An 18,414-nucleotide genomic window follows, 5' to 3' on the forward strand; every position below is an offset into this window, starting at 1 on the left:
TTAAGAATAAGAATTTAGTGTAATAGCTGTACGGTCCTATTTGATTTTTACAAAGAGGCCCTTATTTGCATTTTTTTTTTTTTTTTTTTTTATAGAGGATTGTGGAATCTCTTTTGCACTGCTTTCCCAGAAAAGGGGATATGTTTTGTATTACTATGATCTGTTGCATGTAAGGACAAACAACATGTTCCTCAACCAACGATAAGATGGGGCTCTCATTTTGTTATGGCATCAAAATCAATTGCTATCTGTCGTAGACTAAATCTCTAAGTGAGATTTTCTTTTAGGTTCAAGACTTAAATGTAAGAAAACTCCAGCCTAACAACTAGTAATAGTAACCAATCAAACCAATGGACAATTTTTCGTTGTCTGTCAGTGTCACCCAAAAGAATAAAATTAAGGGAAACCATAATTAAAATAAAAAACAAAAACTCTTATTTGCCTTGAAATTGTATACATGTGGAATTCTAAACTCTGGTTTCTTTTATTCAGTCCTCAATTAAATCATTAAACTATTAAACTATTTTGCCCTTACATAATGTATTTTCTTCAAGAAGCAATTCTCATAGTGGTTATTAAAGCATTATACCAATGTTTAGCAAAAAATAAAGAGTACAGATTTTCTACCTCACTTTTCCTGTTCTACTCTATACTCCATAAAAAAAAACATGCAATGTGTAATTAGTTAATTCAATTTCTAATTTTATTCATTTAATAAATCAAATACCCAAATAAATAAAAACTCAGCAAACTCCATCACCCCACAAGTCCACCACCTACATTCCCCACCACCGGTCTACACTACATCGCCGGCAACACTAGCCATAGGTGGCTGACACTTTCGACGCTGCCATTCACAGCCAACCACTGCCGACCTCTGACAAACCTATCTCTCTTCCAGTTCATCCCTCTCAAACCCACCCACCACCACCACTCTACTACTCACAGTCACGACTAGCCACCATGCTCCACTTTATGCTCCACAAATAAAAATATGTCATGTGTAACCTAATTAATTCAATTCTAATTTTGTTCATTTAATAAATCAAATACCCAAAATAGGAATAAATAAATAAAAACTCAAAAAACCCCATCACTCCAAGTCCACCATCTACATTCACCACCACCGGTCCACCACTACATCACCGGCAACACTAGCAAGAGGTTGCCAACATTTGCCATTCACGGCCAACCTCTGCCTCTGACAAACCCATCTCTCTTCCACTTCATCCCTCTTAAAACCCACCCATTGCCACAATAAACCCAACAAACCCCATCTCCCCACTAGTCCGCCACCTATCTTCAAGGGCGATAGTAGCAAGAAGTGGCCAAAGCCTTCACCGCTGCCATTCAAGGCCAACCATCACCTCCACTCAAACCCACCCACCCACCGCCATTGTCATCTTTGCTTTGAAGGATTATTAAGGATTTGTTGTGACGACTCAGATCAACTTGCAATAATCTCATTTTTTTTTCAAAATGGTATGAATGGTTTTGCTTTAAATTGATAGGAATGTTGTTTTTCGATTTGCATATTTGTTTTTGGCTGAAATTGGTGGTGGGTAGAAGGGAGATGAGTTCGTTGAGGAGGGTGGTTGGCCGTGACTGTGTAGATGGCGTCAGGGAGATGAGTTCGTTGAGGTGATGAGTAGGCCATGACTAGTTAGAAGGGAGATGAGTTCATTGAGGATGGTGGCTTGCCATGACTATGGATGGGTTTGAGAGGGATGAAGTGGAAGAGAGATGAGTTTGTCAGAGGCCAATGGCAGTTGGCCGTGAGTGGCAGCGTCAAAGGCATTGGCCACCTATTGCCAGTGTTGCCGACGATGTAGTGTGGACCGGTGGTGGTGAATGTAGGTGGTGGACTTGTGGGGTGATGGAGTTTGCTGAGTTTTTATTTATTTATTTATTTTGGGTATTTGATTTATTAAATGAATAAAATTAGAAATTGAATTACTAGTTACACATGGCATGTTTTTATTTATGAATTATAGAATGGGACAGGAAAAGTAAAACAAAATATTTGAACTTAAAAATAAATTAGTCACTTCACAGTTCACAACCACCAAACTAATTGCAAGAGAAGATAGATAAGCTATATATTCATTGGAGGATAATCCTGCTTCCCGAAGTTCTTGAGCTGCTATCTCATATGCTACTTCATGAAAATACTTTTCCTGACAATACAACCAAAAACCAACATTTTTTTTATTAAAAATAAAAACCCACCATTGATCCTCCTTGATCATAGGATTACAATTTATATTCGGGGTAATCCAATGCATAATCTTCACGGTCAAACCAATTCATAGGAAAGACAAGGAAAGGTCTGCAAACAGAAAAATTAAATGTAATCCGGTCGTACTTTTTTATTTATTTAGTTTTTGGACAGCTTGTATTTTCGTACAATTATTTTTTAAACCAAATGTGGAGAGGGGGGAGCTGGGGAGGGTGTGAGAGACAGACACAGACCCAAATCAAATTTCAAATAACAAAAGGCAATCCTCATAAATGATAAACCAATCTCCTAAAGTAACTTCATTGAAGATTAATTTACCTCTAAAGTATCACACATTATATTAGATTTATGACAATCAATCTAGTTATATAAGAGAATATTGTTATTAATTATAAAGATCAAATGCACGCAATGTGTGTATCGAGGCATGTATATCTTCTTTTCCAGGCAATCAAATATATAAATAAATAAATATATATATATATATATATATCTCTCTCTCTGCAATATTTAAGTACTAATGTACACGCATAGTTATTGATGTTAAATTACAATAGATGTTGAAATTAAACACGTGCAATATATGTGTTTAAAGGTTCCGGGTTTCATTCACCGAGTCAAGGAAATCGGAGACATGATCCAATTGACTTTACCTGAAGAAATGAAATATGATCTGGTTGGATTTTGAGATCTGATACCTTTAGTTTTGTATGAATAACAAATTGTTGATGGGTTTTATAAGTTTTTAATCCCCACGAATGGGGCACTAATAAGTAATAAGGTATTCGGCGAATATTTCCAGGCAAAGCTGACGAATCCAATAAAGAAAAGTTTAGGACATCGAAGCAGTACTGTTTGAACACAGTGCTAAGTACTGTTTGTCCTAATTGTTGCCTAAGACTTTGCACCATATTTGTGGCGACACTTTTGTCTTAACGGATGTCTCTCAGCCCACACCACAGCTCCTTTTCTTTTCTTTTCTTTTCTTTTTTGCCAATTTGCAGTGTTGTTGGGTATCTACTGTCTGTTGCTAGCTCAAAAACTCATCTCGTGCAACAGTTCATTCCACTGTGCTTGTATTTTCTAGAAATTGACCAGCACATTAAATGCTAAATTCAATTTGGCCTAACTCAAATTTGTAAGCCGGCACCAATTTTTTTCAAAATTTGTTGGAGTGATTTTTTTTTTTTTTCATTTTAGAAGAAGAAAAGTTATAATTTATATACAATAAATATCGTATTTAACTATTAGTAATAAGTTTATTTAAAGTAATATTATAAATAACAATTAATTACTGGAACAAATTGAAAAAAATAAAAATTGTTTCTAACCTTGTTCTTTATAAATGGTAAATAAGTTATTGATTTTTTTTTTCAATTTGTTTGAGTGATTAATTGTGATTGATAATATTACTTTAGATAAACTTATAACTAATAGTCAAATACTATATTTATTGTACATAAATAATAACTTTTCTTCTTCTAAAAGAAAAAAAAAAATTATCACTACAACAAATTTTGGAAAAAAAAAAAATTTTTGAGAATAGTTATAATGGAAACTTGAGGATTTAAATTCTAAATATGTCGGTTAGAAACACCAAAAAATCACAAGGAAAGGGAAGGATTCGGATAGTAGCTTAGGATATTGCTAACCAAAAAAAGGAAATTACATACTACAACAAGAGGTATAGCTATTTTACAAAGCTCTTAGCACTTATTACACACTCTTTTCTATAAATAAGGGACACTCATATCTTAATAAACCATAAGTCAGAACTTGGCATGCGGACTTTACAATGTAGCTGTTAGCACTTTGTTGAACTGTTTGATGTCAAAGTTTTACTTCCTATTCTCAAAATAGAAAACTACTGATCTTTCTAATTAACCAATGATATGTTGTTTTCTTTTTCGTTTTGAAGCTGAGACTGAGAGCTCAATTCATCGAAGACAAGGATTAATACAAAGTGGGAAAGGGCCTGTGGGGTTACCCTTCCTTCTTCAATGTCACACGATACCATAATCCTTCAAATTTTATACCTAGAACAGCTTGATGCCATAGCTCCATCCCTAAAAGGCCCTAAAAAATAAAGGAAAGTTCCACTGCAAACATGCAATAATGTGGGTTATAACTTAATTATAAGCAAATGTAATAACATAAACAAAGTAAACCATTCCAGGTCTGTAAGCTGTTTTTGTTTTACCAGTGGATGCTGACTGTAGTACAGTTAATCTATATTCAATTGGGTTTCATCCTTTCCAAATTTATGACCAGAACAGAGAGTTTGAAATTTGAATATGAATTTTAGGATCGGTTATCATGCTGATCAGTGATCATAATATCTTAATAATTATGATCTGGAGGTGATACAGTAATAGTAGTATGTGGAAGCATGTTAAACCTATAAGATTGGACAGTTATATTTAATTTGAGTTAAACATGATCCCATCATTGATTGCGTCTTGGGTTGGGATTCTCAACATATACCACTAAAATTAAAAAAAAAAATTTATCCATGTGACTTTGCTGAGGATAATCTGGACTTTTAACCAAAAACGAAATTTTAGTTAAAAATGGATATGCCTGTATTATCATATTAAAGTATTCACTACAGTAGTCAGCACATATAAGAGGGCCAAAATGGCCCATTAGCATTAATTTTTGAAATATTTAGCAACAGAGCACTGTTTCGGAAATAATTAGGGAAATACCACTTTTTCTGGTACTCGAGCTTGGTGAGCTCGAGTACCATGTTTTTTTAATCCACCGTCGCTCCATATTCAATGAGCCCTATAGTGGCGTTTTTAAGCCCTATAGTGACGTTTTCGGGCCCTATAGCGACGTTTTTAAGCCCCCATACCAGGTTCAGGGCCTTATAGTGACGTTTTCGGGCCCTATAGCGGCGTTTTCCTGCAAAAAAAATTTTATAAGTCCCCATAACAGGTTAAGGGGCCCTATAGTGACGTTTTTGGGGCCTATAGCGGCGTTTTCCTGCAAAATTTTTTTTACAAGTCCCCATAACAGGTTCAAGTGGCCCTATAGTGACGTTTTCGGGCCCTATAGCGGCGTTTTTTTTTTTTTGAGAAGATGTTTAACCAATGAAAAGATGGTACTCGAGCTCACCATGCTCGAGTACCACAAAAAGTGGTAGATCCCAAATTATTTACGAAACAGTGCTCTGTTGCTAAAAATTTCAAAAAAACATGGTATTGGGCCATTTTGACCCATATAAGAGCCTACTTATATTTTACACCACCACTTTTTAAAACTTTCGAATCAAATTATATATCTATTCTACTTTCTATTTCATTAAAATATTAATTTTTCTTAATATTTTTTAATTATTGTTCTTTCTTTACCGACAACAATCATTATCTATTCTCTTCCTTCATCTTGAGATACGTAAAAAAAAGAATAAAAAATTATATGTAAAATGAATAATATCAGTATAAATTTACATAGTTACTATAGCAATTTTTATAAATTTACACATTTTTTACTTGACTGATGTGGGTGATTTTGGAACTAAATATGTATAATTAAGCACTTTTTCTATTTTGTATTGACTGATGCAAATACTCTTAGTGTCTGTTTGGAAATAGTTTATTTAGTTAAAACTAAAAAAAATTTACTAAAAGTACTATAAATAAAACTAAAAAGTAGCTGAAATAATATAGCTGGATCCATAAACAGTATCAAAAAATGTAATGAGACCCATGAATAATAGTAAAAATAAGCTAAATAGTAAAAAAAAATCTAGCTTTTTACTGAAAATACTGTAAATAAAATTAAAAAGGTAGCTGAAATAGTACAACTGGACCTATGAATAGTATCAAAAAGTGCAATGAGGCCCATAAATAATAGTAAAAATAAGCTAAATAGTAAAAAAAACTGGCTTTTTAAGTCAATGCCAATTGCACACTTAGTTTGGAGAGTATTCTCTGCATGTTGATAGTATGAACTTGAATTCAAATTAATTCAAGAGGCAAAGCATGTTCTTCGTCCAATTCATGCAATGAGCTGCATGGATATCAGGGAGAAATGGCATAGAACTCTTAAGTTCTTTTTTGTTGGGTTGGGGGGTTTGCGGCTGCACATCTACCATGCACAATTCTGCAAGTGACCATGAGTGAGTGGGCTTTAAGTTCAAGTCCATAATATCGCTGGGCCAATTCATTATTCACGCGATAATTGAAGGAATAATCCGGTATTGGCCAGAGTGCCTGACTATAGTCACGACTCAGGAGCACAAAAGTAGTTATAAACTTAAAATAAATCATATAAAAACTAAAGCTAATATTTGTTGCGTGCTGCTCATAATAATTGGAAGTGTGAAAATGCTCTTCCCACAATGCTAAATTTAAGGAAGAGGGGAGTGACCACTGGTGGAATATGCCCCATTTGTGGGCAAGAAGCTGAGTCCATATGTCATGCATTGTTCAGATGTAATATTGCAAAGGAAGTTTGGAGTTGGTGGAAGGAGTGCCCAATCAAAATCTGTGCAGAGAACCAAGACTTCTCTGATATTGCTCTGGGACTATTATATGCAGGAACAACTAGAGACTTGGAGATAATGTTTGTGACAGCGTGGGCAATCCGGTACTTTGCCTCGAGCATTCTTCTGAATTATACAGAAGCATCCAAATTGTTCCAACTTGGTCCGACCTTTTGTGAGGTAAGTTGGAAGAAGCCTCCAATGGGGGTCTATAAGATAAATGTGGATGGGGCGACATCAGAGAGAGGAAGGAAATCAAGTATTGGAGTAATCATAAGAGATTTCAAGGGTGAGGCTGCAGCTGGTTTGTGTAGGCTACTACCTGGAAATTTCTGTGTTGGAGACTGAAACTTTGGCAGTGGAAGCTGGTATTCTGTTAGCAAAAGATTTGGGCCTCCAACAAATCATCATTGAATCAGACTCTCTCTTAGCTGTTTAGAGCATCTCAACCAAGGAAGTCAGTGGAGAAACAATCCATATTATTCAAGGAATTCTGAGTAATCTGGACTGTTTTAGCAGTTGGCAAATAAGGCATGTGAAGAGGGACTTCAATAGGGTAGCGCATGAACTAGCCCTCTATGCTAAGTGTAAGAAAATGAGCCAGGTCTGGGAGGGATGTTCCCCGTCCATAGTGAGACACCTAATTCATCAAGATTGTCTATGATAATATAACTATCCTGTTTCCCATTGTAATCCATCTGTTTGTTTAATGAAAGTCTTCTCATCAAAAAAAAGTGTGTGACTTTAAGTTTTTATTTGAACGCATCTTATCTAATTTTTTGCTAAAAATATCATCATCAATTAATCAATATATATATATAAAAGCAGAGATCTCGTACGAAAGAGTATGAGGTTCTGTCATATGGTGCACTCTATGAAAAGAATGAAAATACTCTTAAATCACATTAGAGATAAGAACAAATTTAAAAATAAAGGCTCTTTATTTCCTTTAGTTCAATATTTCAAAACAACTTTTTGTTACATTTTATATTCAATGTTTTAAGATTACTATTTGTTTCATTTGGTTCAATATTTCAGGACTTTTCCTCTCTCTCACAAACAAAAAACTCTTTGAATTTTCATTCACTATTTTCACTTCTACTCTTATATATATATATATGCCCACAGTCCTTCATGTTAACCCATCTCAAATACACTTAGACCAAAAACAATGTCATTTACCTTCAACCTTTCAATGACTCTTACATAACTCCAACATTGCAGTACCATTTGATTCTACCCCGTATGAGTAGGCTATGACCAAGGAAATGGGCTTGCATTTTTTATTCAATGACGGTAGCTTACGGTTTGATGTTGAAGTTAGATGTGGCAGATTTTGAAGGTTATGATTCGCTTTGAATCTTTTGGTTTGGGAAAGTCATAAATGTGTTTTGTTTTAGATCTAAATAATAATAAAAAATGAAATATTCTAATTGATTATTTATGAAGTTAGTTTTTTTTTTGTGTTAGAACTCATAATTTGTAAGCTTCTTTGTAAGTTCTTTTTTACTGTTAATTTGCTCAATATGAGCAATAGGGATAAAAATAAAATTAATGATGATTTCAAAGTATTTTCTACTTTCTTTTTTTTTTAGCGGATGCTTAAATTTATGTAATTTTAGAATATAAAAGTATTTTATGCTTTAAATTCTTATTCATACGTTTCAAAATCATTTAATCAGTTTAAAAAATAAAATATACTTTTAGCAATAAATATTATAATATGTTATAGTCTTATAGTGTTATAGTGTTATACAATTTTTTTAAAATAAAATATGAATTAAGAAAATCAAGTTTCAAAGTATTCAATAATATTGTGGGCAAACATAAATACGATACAACAAAATAAGTACAGTAAAAAAAAAAAAAAAACCTATTAAACGGGAGACCTATTTTAATATTATTAATGTTGCAAGGGAATAGTGTTATCGTTGGCTTGATTTAATGTGAGTGTGACCCAAATCAAAAGGCCAAAAAATGCTAAACGTTGGCCCCAAAAAAAAAAAAAAAAAAAAAAAAAAGCAAACAGTGATGTGTGATGTGTGATTTATAAACAGTACACAAAAAGGCTGGGAAAAAAATTAAAATTATAAATTATAAAAAATTATATTTAAAAAAAAATAGTGATGTGAAACCTATAAACAGTATACAAAATAAGTTAAACGTTAGCTGAGAAAGTGGAACTCAAGCACACACTAAGTCACGATTTCAATAATTTTGGGCAATGTGTATGTACATATTATGTGCAATAAACACTACTCAAAAATCACTAATACAGTGTTTTGGGTCCCACAAATAGTGATGTGGGACCTATAAACAGTATATAAAATAAACTAAACGTTGATTGAAGAAGTAGAATCTAAACGCACACAAAATTACAATTCTAGTTATTTTGAATAATATGTACGCACGCACATACGGTGTGCAATAAACACAGTCCAAAAACTGATTATTAGTTTCACACACTAGAATACAATAACCTAACAAGTCCAGTCTTAGGTCGGTTGTACCACGTTCAAGTCAGTCATGCCTCATCATTGGACACTGAGTCTGAGAATATTGAATAATTACAATGATCTAACAAGTTGAGTCTTATGTCGATCGTACCACATCATTTTACGCTAGGAGTACTGAGTAATTTTCCATCGCACAATAATAATCCTTTTCATCTAATCAATAATTTTGAACTATTTTTTGTGTACGGTTCCTTGGCATGTATGTGACAATTCCATGAGAATGTGAGATCATCAGTCATATACAATTCATTCAAATTGGGTTTAGGAAAACATAGCCACCTGAACATTGTTTCCCAGCACATTTAGGGCTTTCGTGCGAATCAAATCTTTGTATGCATGCTTGTTAGTGTGTGTCATGGTCTGTAATACGTGGGAAAAGTTTTCTTCTAGGTGAGAAATGAAATCACATACTCATCTTAAACACAAACACTAAGAGTTCACTAGTTCCTTTGTGGCGCTGCAAAGTTTATTTTCCATCTGCTAAACAAGAAGACCATTAATTACCAAGAAAAATTAGGACTGGCAGTGCTATAATGGTATATTCCTAGTTCAATTTCAAAATTCTAGGAATGAGAAGTATTCATAAATATCTTCCAGTCCGCACCTCGGGCTAATTACCTCACTTCTCTGTGGAATCTACTGCTTTGAATTATTGAATATCAGCAGTCGTGTTTTCTGGCTCTTCTATCTTGACTAATAAACACAACTCACCGAAAACTAATCCTGTATGGCCGTATCACAATTGGTCATCATCAATATCTTCAAACTGGTATATCTTTCAGGCATATACCCAGCCCATTTCATTTCCAAATTCAGCTTTTCCAACTCTACATAGATCTCCGGAAAATGAGGGTGGGTAAACTGAGAGACATGCGTTTTGTTATCTACTTCAACCCAACTCCATCCAGCACTTCTCCCTGCCCCCTTTTGTTACATCAAGTTCCTTACCTCAGCTACTTCTGCCCATACACCAACTTTTGCATAGATACATATATATATATATATACATATATATCTGTGTGTGTCTCTCACATACTCCATCTTGCAAAGCTGATTTGTAGCCACCCTCCCAAGTTCTAATTATTCATGTACTTCGCAAAAACTTAATAGTGGGGCTTTTTTTGGCTTTTAGCATAATTTTATTAACAATTTCGGCATGTGACAAGTTTTGCAAACATATTAGTTAGGTAACATCTCTGATCTTAGAGACTCAAGTTCCAAGTGATGGCAATCTGATGTGGATTAAAAAATTCACATGGAACTCGACTCTTAGAGACTTAAGCTCACTAAAGGACCTCTAGCTATTGATTTGTTGTTGCTTCCGCTTGGTGATGATGTTACCTAGTGAATTTGTTTTGGTAAGACATCAAAATTAATGGTGGTACACATGATGATGTTATCTAGTGAATTTGTTTTGGTGGGATATCAAATTTAATAGTAGGACACGCATTGGGAAATCAGATTCGATAAAGACAGTTCACTAAAGGACCTCTAGCTACTGATTTGTTGTTGCTTCCGCTTGGTGATGATGCTACCTAGTGAATTTGTTTTGGTGAGACATCAAATTAATGGTGGTACACATGATGATGCTACCTGGTGAATTTGTTTTGGCGGGACACGTTTCGAGAAATCGGGAAATCAGATTTATTAGTCTATACATCAAATTTAATGGTGGGACACATATTGAGAGACATTGCCTCTCTTCTTTTCTCAACCTTTGAGAAATTTTTTTCCTTTGAGAAACTCAAGTCTTAGAAACTGAAGTTCACTAAACGAACTCAAATCTTAGAGACTTGAGATGTTACTAAACTAATATGTTTGCAAAACTTGTCACATAACAATATTGTTAGTAAAATCATGCTAAAATCACCCCCCCCCCCCCACCCCCCCAAAAAAAAAAAAGTACATGACATAATTTGGATCATAAGGCATTTCCTCTATCAGCTCCTCTGCTTTTCTTAGATGTCCATTTCTTGCATGGAGGTCAACCAAGCATGCATATAGATCTTGCTCAGGAACAAGCTCGTAATCCCTTCTCATTTTTTTTAAATACTCTATCCCTCCTTAAAGAAATCAAGCATGAGCTCGTAATCCCTTCTCACTTTTTTAAAATACTCCATCCCTCCTTCAAGAAATCAAGCATGATTGCAAGCAGTCAAAGTAGCACTAAAGCAGACATTGTCGAGCACGGTTGTTTACGTGAAGATGAGTGTGGAATTAGCAACAACCGCCTAAACGACTACAATCTTGGATAAATGGTGATGGTGATGGTGATGGGCCTGATGGCGGTGGTCAAGCCCACTCATGACCCACTGAAATTAAAGAAGATTCATTGGGTCGGTTGAACTGGCCGAGCGGGCTGTGGGTAGAGTAAGAAGACCATTAATAAGAGCCAGAATCGGAAAATAATTAACGGAGAAAACGAGTGCATATGACCCAAGTTTTTTGGACTACGCTTCAGTTATTTTCATATGTATATAAATACACACGCGCACACACTTATATATTTACTTATTTGCTATTAAAAAAAAAAAAAAAAGATAAAAAGTTATTTTAAGCAAATAAACTAAATCCATATGCCTAGTAAACAAACAAAATGAAAGCCATCAAATGTCAGCGAAATCACAAATGGTAGCTAAACTTTAATAGCCCTTTATAAGAAAAATTAGTGCTCAAGCAATTAGAAACTTTCTAAAGCGGGCTATTCTGTTTTTAAGCAAAACCACCACCACCACCACACCCCCCAAAGGTCTTAAATACATAGATAAATCTACAAGATAAAAATATAATGCAGGGCTGGCTCTGTAGAGAAGCAAGAGGTTTATCCACATACATAAAGATCTCCAAAGATCTTTGCCACAGCCACAGATGCAATCATGTTACAGACTCTGTCCAAGACCCAAAAATTAATCCTTCTCCTGAGTCCAAATCCTCACAGTTTTGTCATTGCCAAGCGCACCAGAAGCAATCATATTCTCAGTGGGGTGACATGATACTGATATAACCGTGTCGGTATGACCTTCCAATTTCTGGACTATTTTCCTGCTCTGCAGCTCCCACAAGTATAGACAACTATCTTCAGAACCACTAACAATATACTTTCCATTTGTTACAGAAAATGTGGATGAAAGGCAGTACTTCGAATTCACATGGCCAGTATAAGTCTTCAAAAATTTCCCAGTCGCATAGTTCCAAAGCCTCTGCAAAACACAACACAGACAATATAGATGAGCCTACAAAATAAAAATGGATAGCAACTACTACTCAAAGAAGAGTGAACGCTCAAAATATCATCAATGTAATAATTTGTTATAGTAAACAATTCAAAGTCTACAAATTTGCGGTAATCCAGCTTGTGTCAAGTACAAATGTGCAAGTTCATTAGAGAAGCTTATATGTGCAGTATATTGCTTAACATACTTCAAAAGAAAATCCTTTCTTAGTTCTTAATGCAGACACTATCTACAAATACATATAACCAAGTTAGGGGTAATGCAGCATTTAAGTGCAACATCATAGACATCCACGTCATAATCCTGAAAATTTCTAGAATTTTCCCAGTTTCACTAGTACAAGCTTTCCGGACCTTTTTTTTTTTTTTTTTTTGATAAGTAAAAAAGGTGCATGAATTGGCAGAGCATAGATTAAAAGGAATGCCTTTTATAGACATTGTGCTACATGATATTATTTACAAGTATGTTTGAATCCTGAAAATCTATTTAGTCAGTACCAAATAGAACAACTTGACATAAAAAGAGAGCACATAAGAACACAACCGAATCTTTATAATAACATTCTTAACTAAAGGAACAATCAAGGATTTTAGATTTTGTTCCAAGTCTCTTTCATACACTTGTAAGAGATTTCTAGATGAAGCTAGTGAAGTAATTGATCAAAATAAGTCATTCCATGGTTTCATCATAGCTGTCTTCAGTTTTCAGTTTTTCACCAACAGATGATATAAAGTTACAAAAAAATTTGAAGACTCCACTACTACAAAGATAGCTTCATTCCAATAGAGCAAATAATGCTTCCTGTAGCTTATCTAGAATCAATACACAGGGTGTTGTTCGAGTAAATTGACAAAACCAGTAGAAACAGACAGAAACTATGTTTCCAAACTTTGGAGGTCATACAAGTAGTTTAAAAGTCCCATATGAAGGCAGAGGAGAAAGAATTGAGGATTGCAAATAAAATTCGTGAGCTAAAATTTCAATCCATAACATAGGATAGAAGATAATCTAAGCAGTGTAATCATTACTGATTCTGAATATGAAAGAAAATAAGTTCAATTTTAATTTCTTCCAAGACAGCAACTTAGTGTTCCCAACATCTATTATATTTAGCAATTATCTATTCACTACGACATTTAAACAAACACATAGAGAACAAACAAAAAAACACAAAGACAGCAATGCCCAAGAACCAAGACAAAAACTTTAAACCCAAATTGCAGAGAAAGGAAGTAAATGAAGTTACCAAAGTATTATCAAGCGTTCCAACAAGAAGAAACTTGGCATTGGGCGAGAACTTAACATACGAAACTGGCGGGTTCTCATCGTCAATCAAAGTCTTCATACAATGCCCAGTCGCAGCGTCCCAAATTCGACACAACCCGTCGTAACTACTTGAAACAATGAGCGACCCATCGCGGTTAAAATCGACGGCGGTGACGGGGTCAGAGTGAGCCGGCAAGACCTTGAGACACTTAGCGGACTTAACATCCCAGATTCGGACAGTTTCATCGAATGAGCCGGAGACAATCATGTTGGACTGAGGATTAAAGTTGACACAGAAAGCATAGTTGGTGTGGCCCGACAGGGTTTTGATGAGGGAGCCAGTTTCGATGTCCCAGAGGCGGAGGGTCTTGTCGTCGGAGGCCGAGACGAGGTATTTGGAGTCGGAGGAGAAGGCTAGGTCCGAAACGCCCTGTTCGTGGCCTTCGAGTTCTTGGAGAAGAGAGACGGTGGGAGCGGAGGATTCCGACGAGGACTTGACGACGGAGATGCGGAGGGTTTTGTCGGCGGAGGAGGAGGCTAGGAGGCGGCCGTCGGATGAGAATTTGACGGCGGAGATTGCTCGCTTGTGGGGAGTTAGGGTTTTGGCGAGAGTGTAGGGTTTGAAGGATTCGGTTGGCTCTGACTCTGTCTCTGTCGCCATGCTTCTTTCTCTCTTGGTTGGTTTGATTGTGTGAGTGTGAGAGAAAGAGTGAGAGTGAGGGGTTTTGGAGGGCTTTATTAATTATAATAGATGATAGTAGTTCTATAATTGGAGACGGAGAAGGACAGTAATGGATAAAGAGAAAAGAGTACTCAACGACTTTTCTTTTGTTTTGGGAGGAACGAAAAGATTGTTATCCTATTGGGCGGGGAACCATGATTACAAACTCTATGTTTTTGAAAGGGAATTTGTATTTCCTATTAAGGATGTCCAAATCAACCCGTCAACCAACCCACCCGGCCGATTTGATCTGAGAACTGGCTGACCCGACACTAGTGACAAGTCGGTGGCAAGTCTCTACCCCCAAAACTCAAGACTAACAGGTCAATTGGCGGGTCTGAACATGAAAAAATCAACCTGATTGTATTACACCGGAAAAGTAGTCGTTTTCCACAAATGGGAGCGTTTCATCGGTGGTTTTAGTCCGATTAGTTGAGAAATGGCTTGATCTCTTCGAGATCCGGCCAGATCTCAACATATTTGGCTCAATTTGGTATAGATCCGATGGATTTTAGCAGATTTCGGTATGATTTTGAAAATTTCAACCCCAACAGAGGACCGACGGGTATCCGAGGAGGTCCGACCACCCAAACTAACCCCTTTTACTAGTTGGCAACGGGTCTAGAAATGGTAGAACCGAAGTGATTGGGTCGGTTCCAAGTTAGGCATAAACTCGACCCGAAACGACCTGTGGACAAGCCTATTTCCTATTATAATTTATTTGTTGGGGGATAACTTTGATAGATAGAAATGGAGTGTGCAGCCAACCCGCCAAAACCATACCAACCCAACCCGCCAGGTTGGGTCGGTTTTTAGAGCTTGGTGGGTTGAATTGAATTACCAAAAAAAAAAAAAAATTTAATAGCAGGTCAGGTTGGGTTCAGGTCATAAAATTCCAAACCCGCCAAACTCGACCCGTATATATATATATATATATATAATATATTATATAATTAATAATTCTTTTTAAATAACCAGTTCTTCCTATTCTATATAAAAGTCAATTAGTTCACACAAACCCTAGAACTTTTTCTCTTAATGTGCTGCCTCCCACTTCCTTCTCCCACTTCACTCCCTTTTAAACCCTAACCCTCTCTCCCTCTGCTAAACCACTACCACCCATCAACTATCATCACCGCATCGGTGGTGGTTCTATCTTTCCGATGGAAGCTCTCTCTTCCGATGTTAGGTAAAGTTTCTCAATATTTTCTCTCTCTCTCTCTCTCTCTCTCTCTCTCTCTCTCTCTCTCTCTCTCTTACCGTGGTGGATCAATATTTATTTTTTGTTTTGTTGATCTCTTAGTTTTCTTTTTATTGATTTTTAAATGATTTTGTTAGGACATATGTGTTTCACATTAAGAACATATGTCATGATTTTATGTAATTGGTTTATCCTTTGACAAAACACACTGTACTTGTATTTGGGTAGATTTAGGATGTGTTTAAATATTTCAAGAAACCATGTTTCAAGATCAAGTATTGAAGCTTTCAAGTCTGTTCAAGAAAACAAGTTGATAGTGCAAATTCATTAAAGCTCAACAACTGGCTCGACAGCTGCATCTATCGAGCTTAAGAAAGCTGTTCAAAGGTCGGTGTGCTCGACACCTTCTATCTGTCGAGGTTTAAGATTTTTAGAATTCAAATCTAATTTTCTTGGGATCCATGAATATGTCTTTGGGTTTTCTTTTCTCCTAACCCTAGACATATAAAAAGATTGTTTTAAGGGCCGTTAAACAGTTCACAACTTGCACAAGTTTTGAGCAAATTCTGTTCAAGCAAATTGTGACCGAAGACGAAATTCTTGGCCTAGTTCATCTCTTTCTCTTGAAGAAGTTGCTGTGTATGTGCATCGTAAGGTTTTGTGACCAAGCATCTTCTTGATCTTCATCGTGTGGATGAACTGAAGAACTTTGCAACCAACAACCTTCTTAGTTGGTGATTGAAGTCGCGTACTGGGATCCGCACAATTGGTTAGTCACGTACTTGGGAGTCGTGCATCTGAAAGGAGAACTATCACTACAGAACAAGTCCAATTGGGTATTGGGGTAAGGGTTCAACTGTAGGTTGGTAAGGTACTTGGGATTCCTTTATTTATAACCGCTTGTTGTGATAATAGTAGAGTTTCGAGAGTGGTGACCTGAAAATCACCCGGTTGGGTTTTTGCTGTTAGGTTTTCCCCATTCGTAAACAAATCACCGTGTTATTTAATTTCCACTACATAATTAGTTTATTGGTGATTTGTTTGTGCTACCACGTTTTTGCATGATAAATTGATTAATTAATAACTTGGCTAATTAATTAATTAATTTCTATCACAATGGGTCATTCAGTTTGTGGCCTATCAGATTTTGCGTTGTCTCAACCATAGGTCTCTTTCTTACTCTGGTGGCTCTCTCTTCCGGTGTTAGGTGCAGGTACTTGGGTTTCTTTCTCTTGCTATATTTCTCTTTTTCTAACTTCTCTCTCTCCTCCCTCTCGCTTTATCCGCTTATCTCTTTTGCCGTGGTGGATCAATTTTTAGTTTTTGTTTTGTTGATTTCTTAGTTTTCTTTTGGCTGATTTTTAAATGTTTTTGCTTTGTCTCAACTTACAGGTCTATTTCTTACTCTACAATATTTTCTCTTGCTGACTTGCTGTGTCCCTCTCTCTATCTTGCTTTGCAGGTTTGTCTCTGTTTGGCCCTTTCCCTATTGTTTTTATTATTGTTGTTTAATCATTATTGTTATTTGTCTTTAAGGAGTTACATTGATACTAATATTTGAGTTTTTTTATTATATTTATATTTATATTTTTTTCTACTCAATTTAATAATAATAGTAATAAAAAAAAATTGTCCAACCCATGGGTTCAACCCGACCCATGTGAGTTGGGTTGGGTTGCGTTGAGTTGAGTTAAATTTTTTTTAACCTACCATGGTTAATTGGGTCAAAAAATCCCTTTAACCCAACCCATGCACACTCCTAAATAGAATGGAAAGAGATTTGAACTTAATTTTATTTGGAAGAATTAGTCGAGTTACAACTTACAAGACTTTTCATTTTAATTTTAATTTTGAAATAATTGAATTGATACTACTTTTATAAACTCACCATTATTGACCGTTCTAGAATTGTTCAAAAAATTAACTCTTTCTTTTTTTTTTTTTGAGAAAAAGGTAAGAGAGGCTTTATTAAATAGAGAAAGACTCTTGACAAAATTACATCGTAAAATCACCCTGGAATACAGCATCCAGGTCCTCGGGTAGTTCTTCCACCCAAACATCCACATCTGTAGATAAAATTGCTCTACGGGCAAGGGAATGGGCTAACTTATTACCTTCCCTCTTTACATGATGAAAACTGCAAAGCTCTAAACACGAACCCAGTCGGCGAGTCTCCTCTACCACATGACCAAACATAGTAAGGCAGCTGTCCTGTCCATTCAAGGCCTGAATCACACGCAAACAATCCCCCTCTACCATGACCTTGAAGATGCTCAGTTCAGCAGCAAAAATGACCGCCCGCCTGGCTGCCAATGCTTCCGCGAGCTCCACCGTTTGTGGTATTTTTATCTTCTCACTTAAAGCGGCGATAACATTGCCACCTGAGTCCCTAAACACCACACCCAACCCAGCTAGACCCACATGCTCAAACAGGGCCACGTCAAAGTTTGCCTTGTAAACAGGTTCCGGCGGTGGTGTCCACTTGACTGGGGGATGAATGACAGCCTGTTTCATTGCTCTGTTCTGCACTTCAAAAAACTCTTCCACCAGGTTGCACGCACGTCGACCAACATCCAGCAGTGGCCACGTAGGCTGACGTTCCCTCAAGCTGTTTCGTCGTTTCCATAGGCTCCACGCAATAGTTGCAAACCATGCAACGTTGAAGCTTGAATTCAGCTTCAGCACGCTCTCAAACAGGTCCATGAATGATCTGTGGTGTTTTTCGTATAGTGCCACAAAGCATCTT

The 18,414-nt window shown here is 36.1% G+C and overlaps 1 protein-coding gene across 1 annotated transcript; it reads right to left on the reverse strand.

Annotated features, from left to right (window-relative positions):
- Positions 1–11,795: 11,795 nt before the first annotated feature.
- On the reverse strand, positions 11,796–14,581 carry LOC126732986 (COMPASS-like H3K4 histone methylase component WDR5A). The gene is made up of 2 exons (XM_050436084.1): positions 13,727–14,581; positions 11,796–12,447 (listed from the first exon to the last, which is right to left on the reverse strand). Exons 1-2 carry the CDS (start codon positions 14,405–14,407, stop codon positions 12,154–12,156), a joined length of 975 nt encoding a protein of 324 aa, XP_050292041.1. The 5' UTR covers positions 14,408–14,581; the 3' UTR covers positions 11,796–12,153.
- Between the last annotated feature and the right edge of the window lie 3,833 nt (positions 14,582–18,414).

Source organism: Quercus robur, chromosome 6 (genome assembly GCF_932294415.1).
Source record: "Quercus robur chromosome 6, dhQueRobu3.1, whole genome shotgun sequence".
Taxonomy (NCBI): domain Eukaryota; kingdom Viridiplantae; phylum Streptophyta; class Magnoliopsida; order Fagales; family Fagaceae; genus Quercus; species Quercus robur.

Excerpts from the sequence above, each read along its gene's own strand:
- LOC126732986 (XM_050436084.1), bottom strand. The coding sequence starts at position 14,407 with ATGGCGACAGAGACAGAGTCAGAGCCAACCGAATCCTTCAAACCCTAC. Across the intron at positions 12,448-13,726 it reads GAACGCTTGATAATACTTTG|AGGCTTTGGAACTATGCGAC; the intron begins GTAACTTCATTT and ends TGTGTTTTGCAG.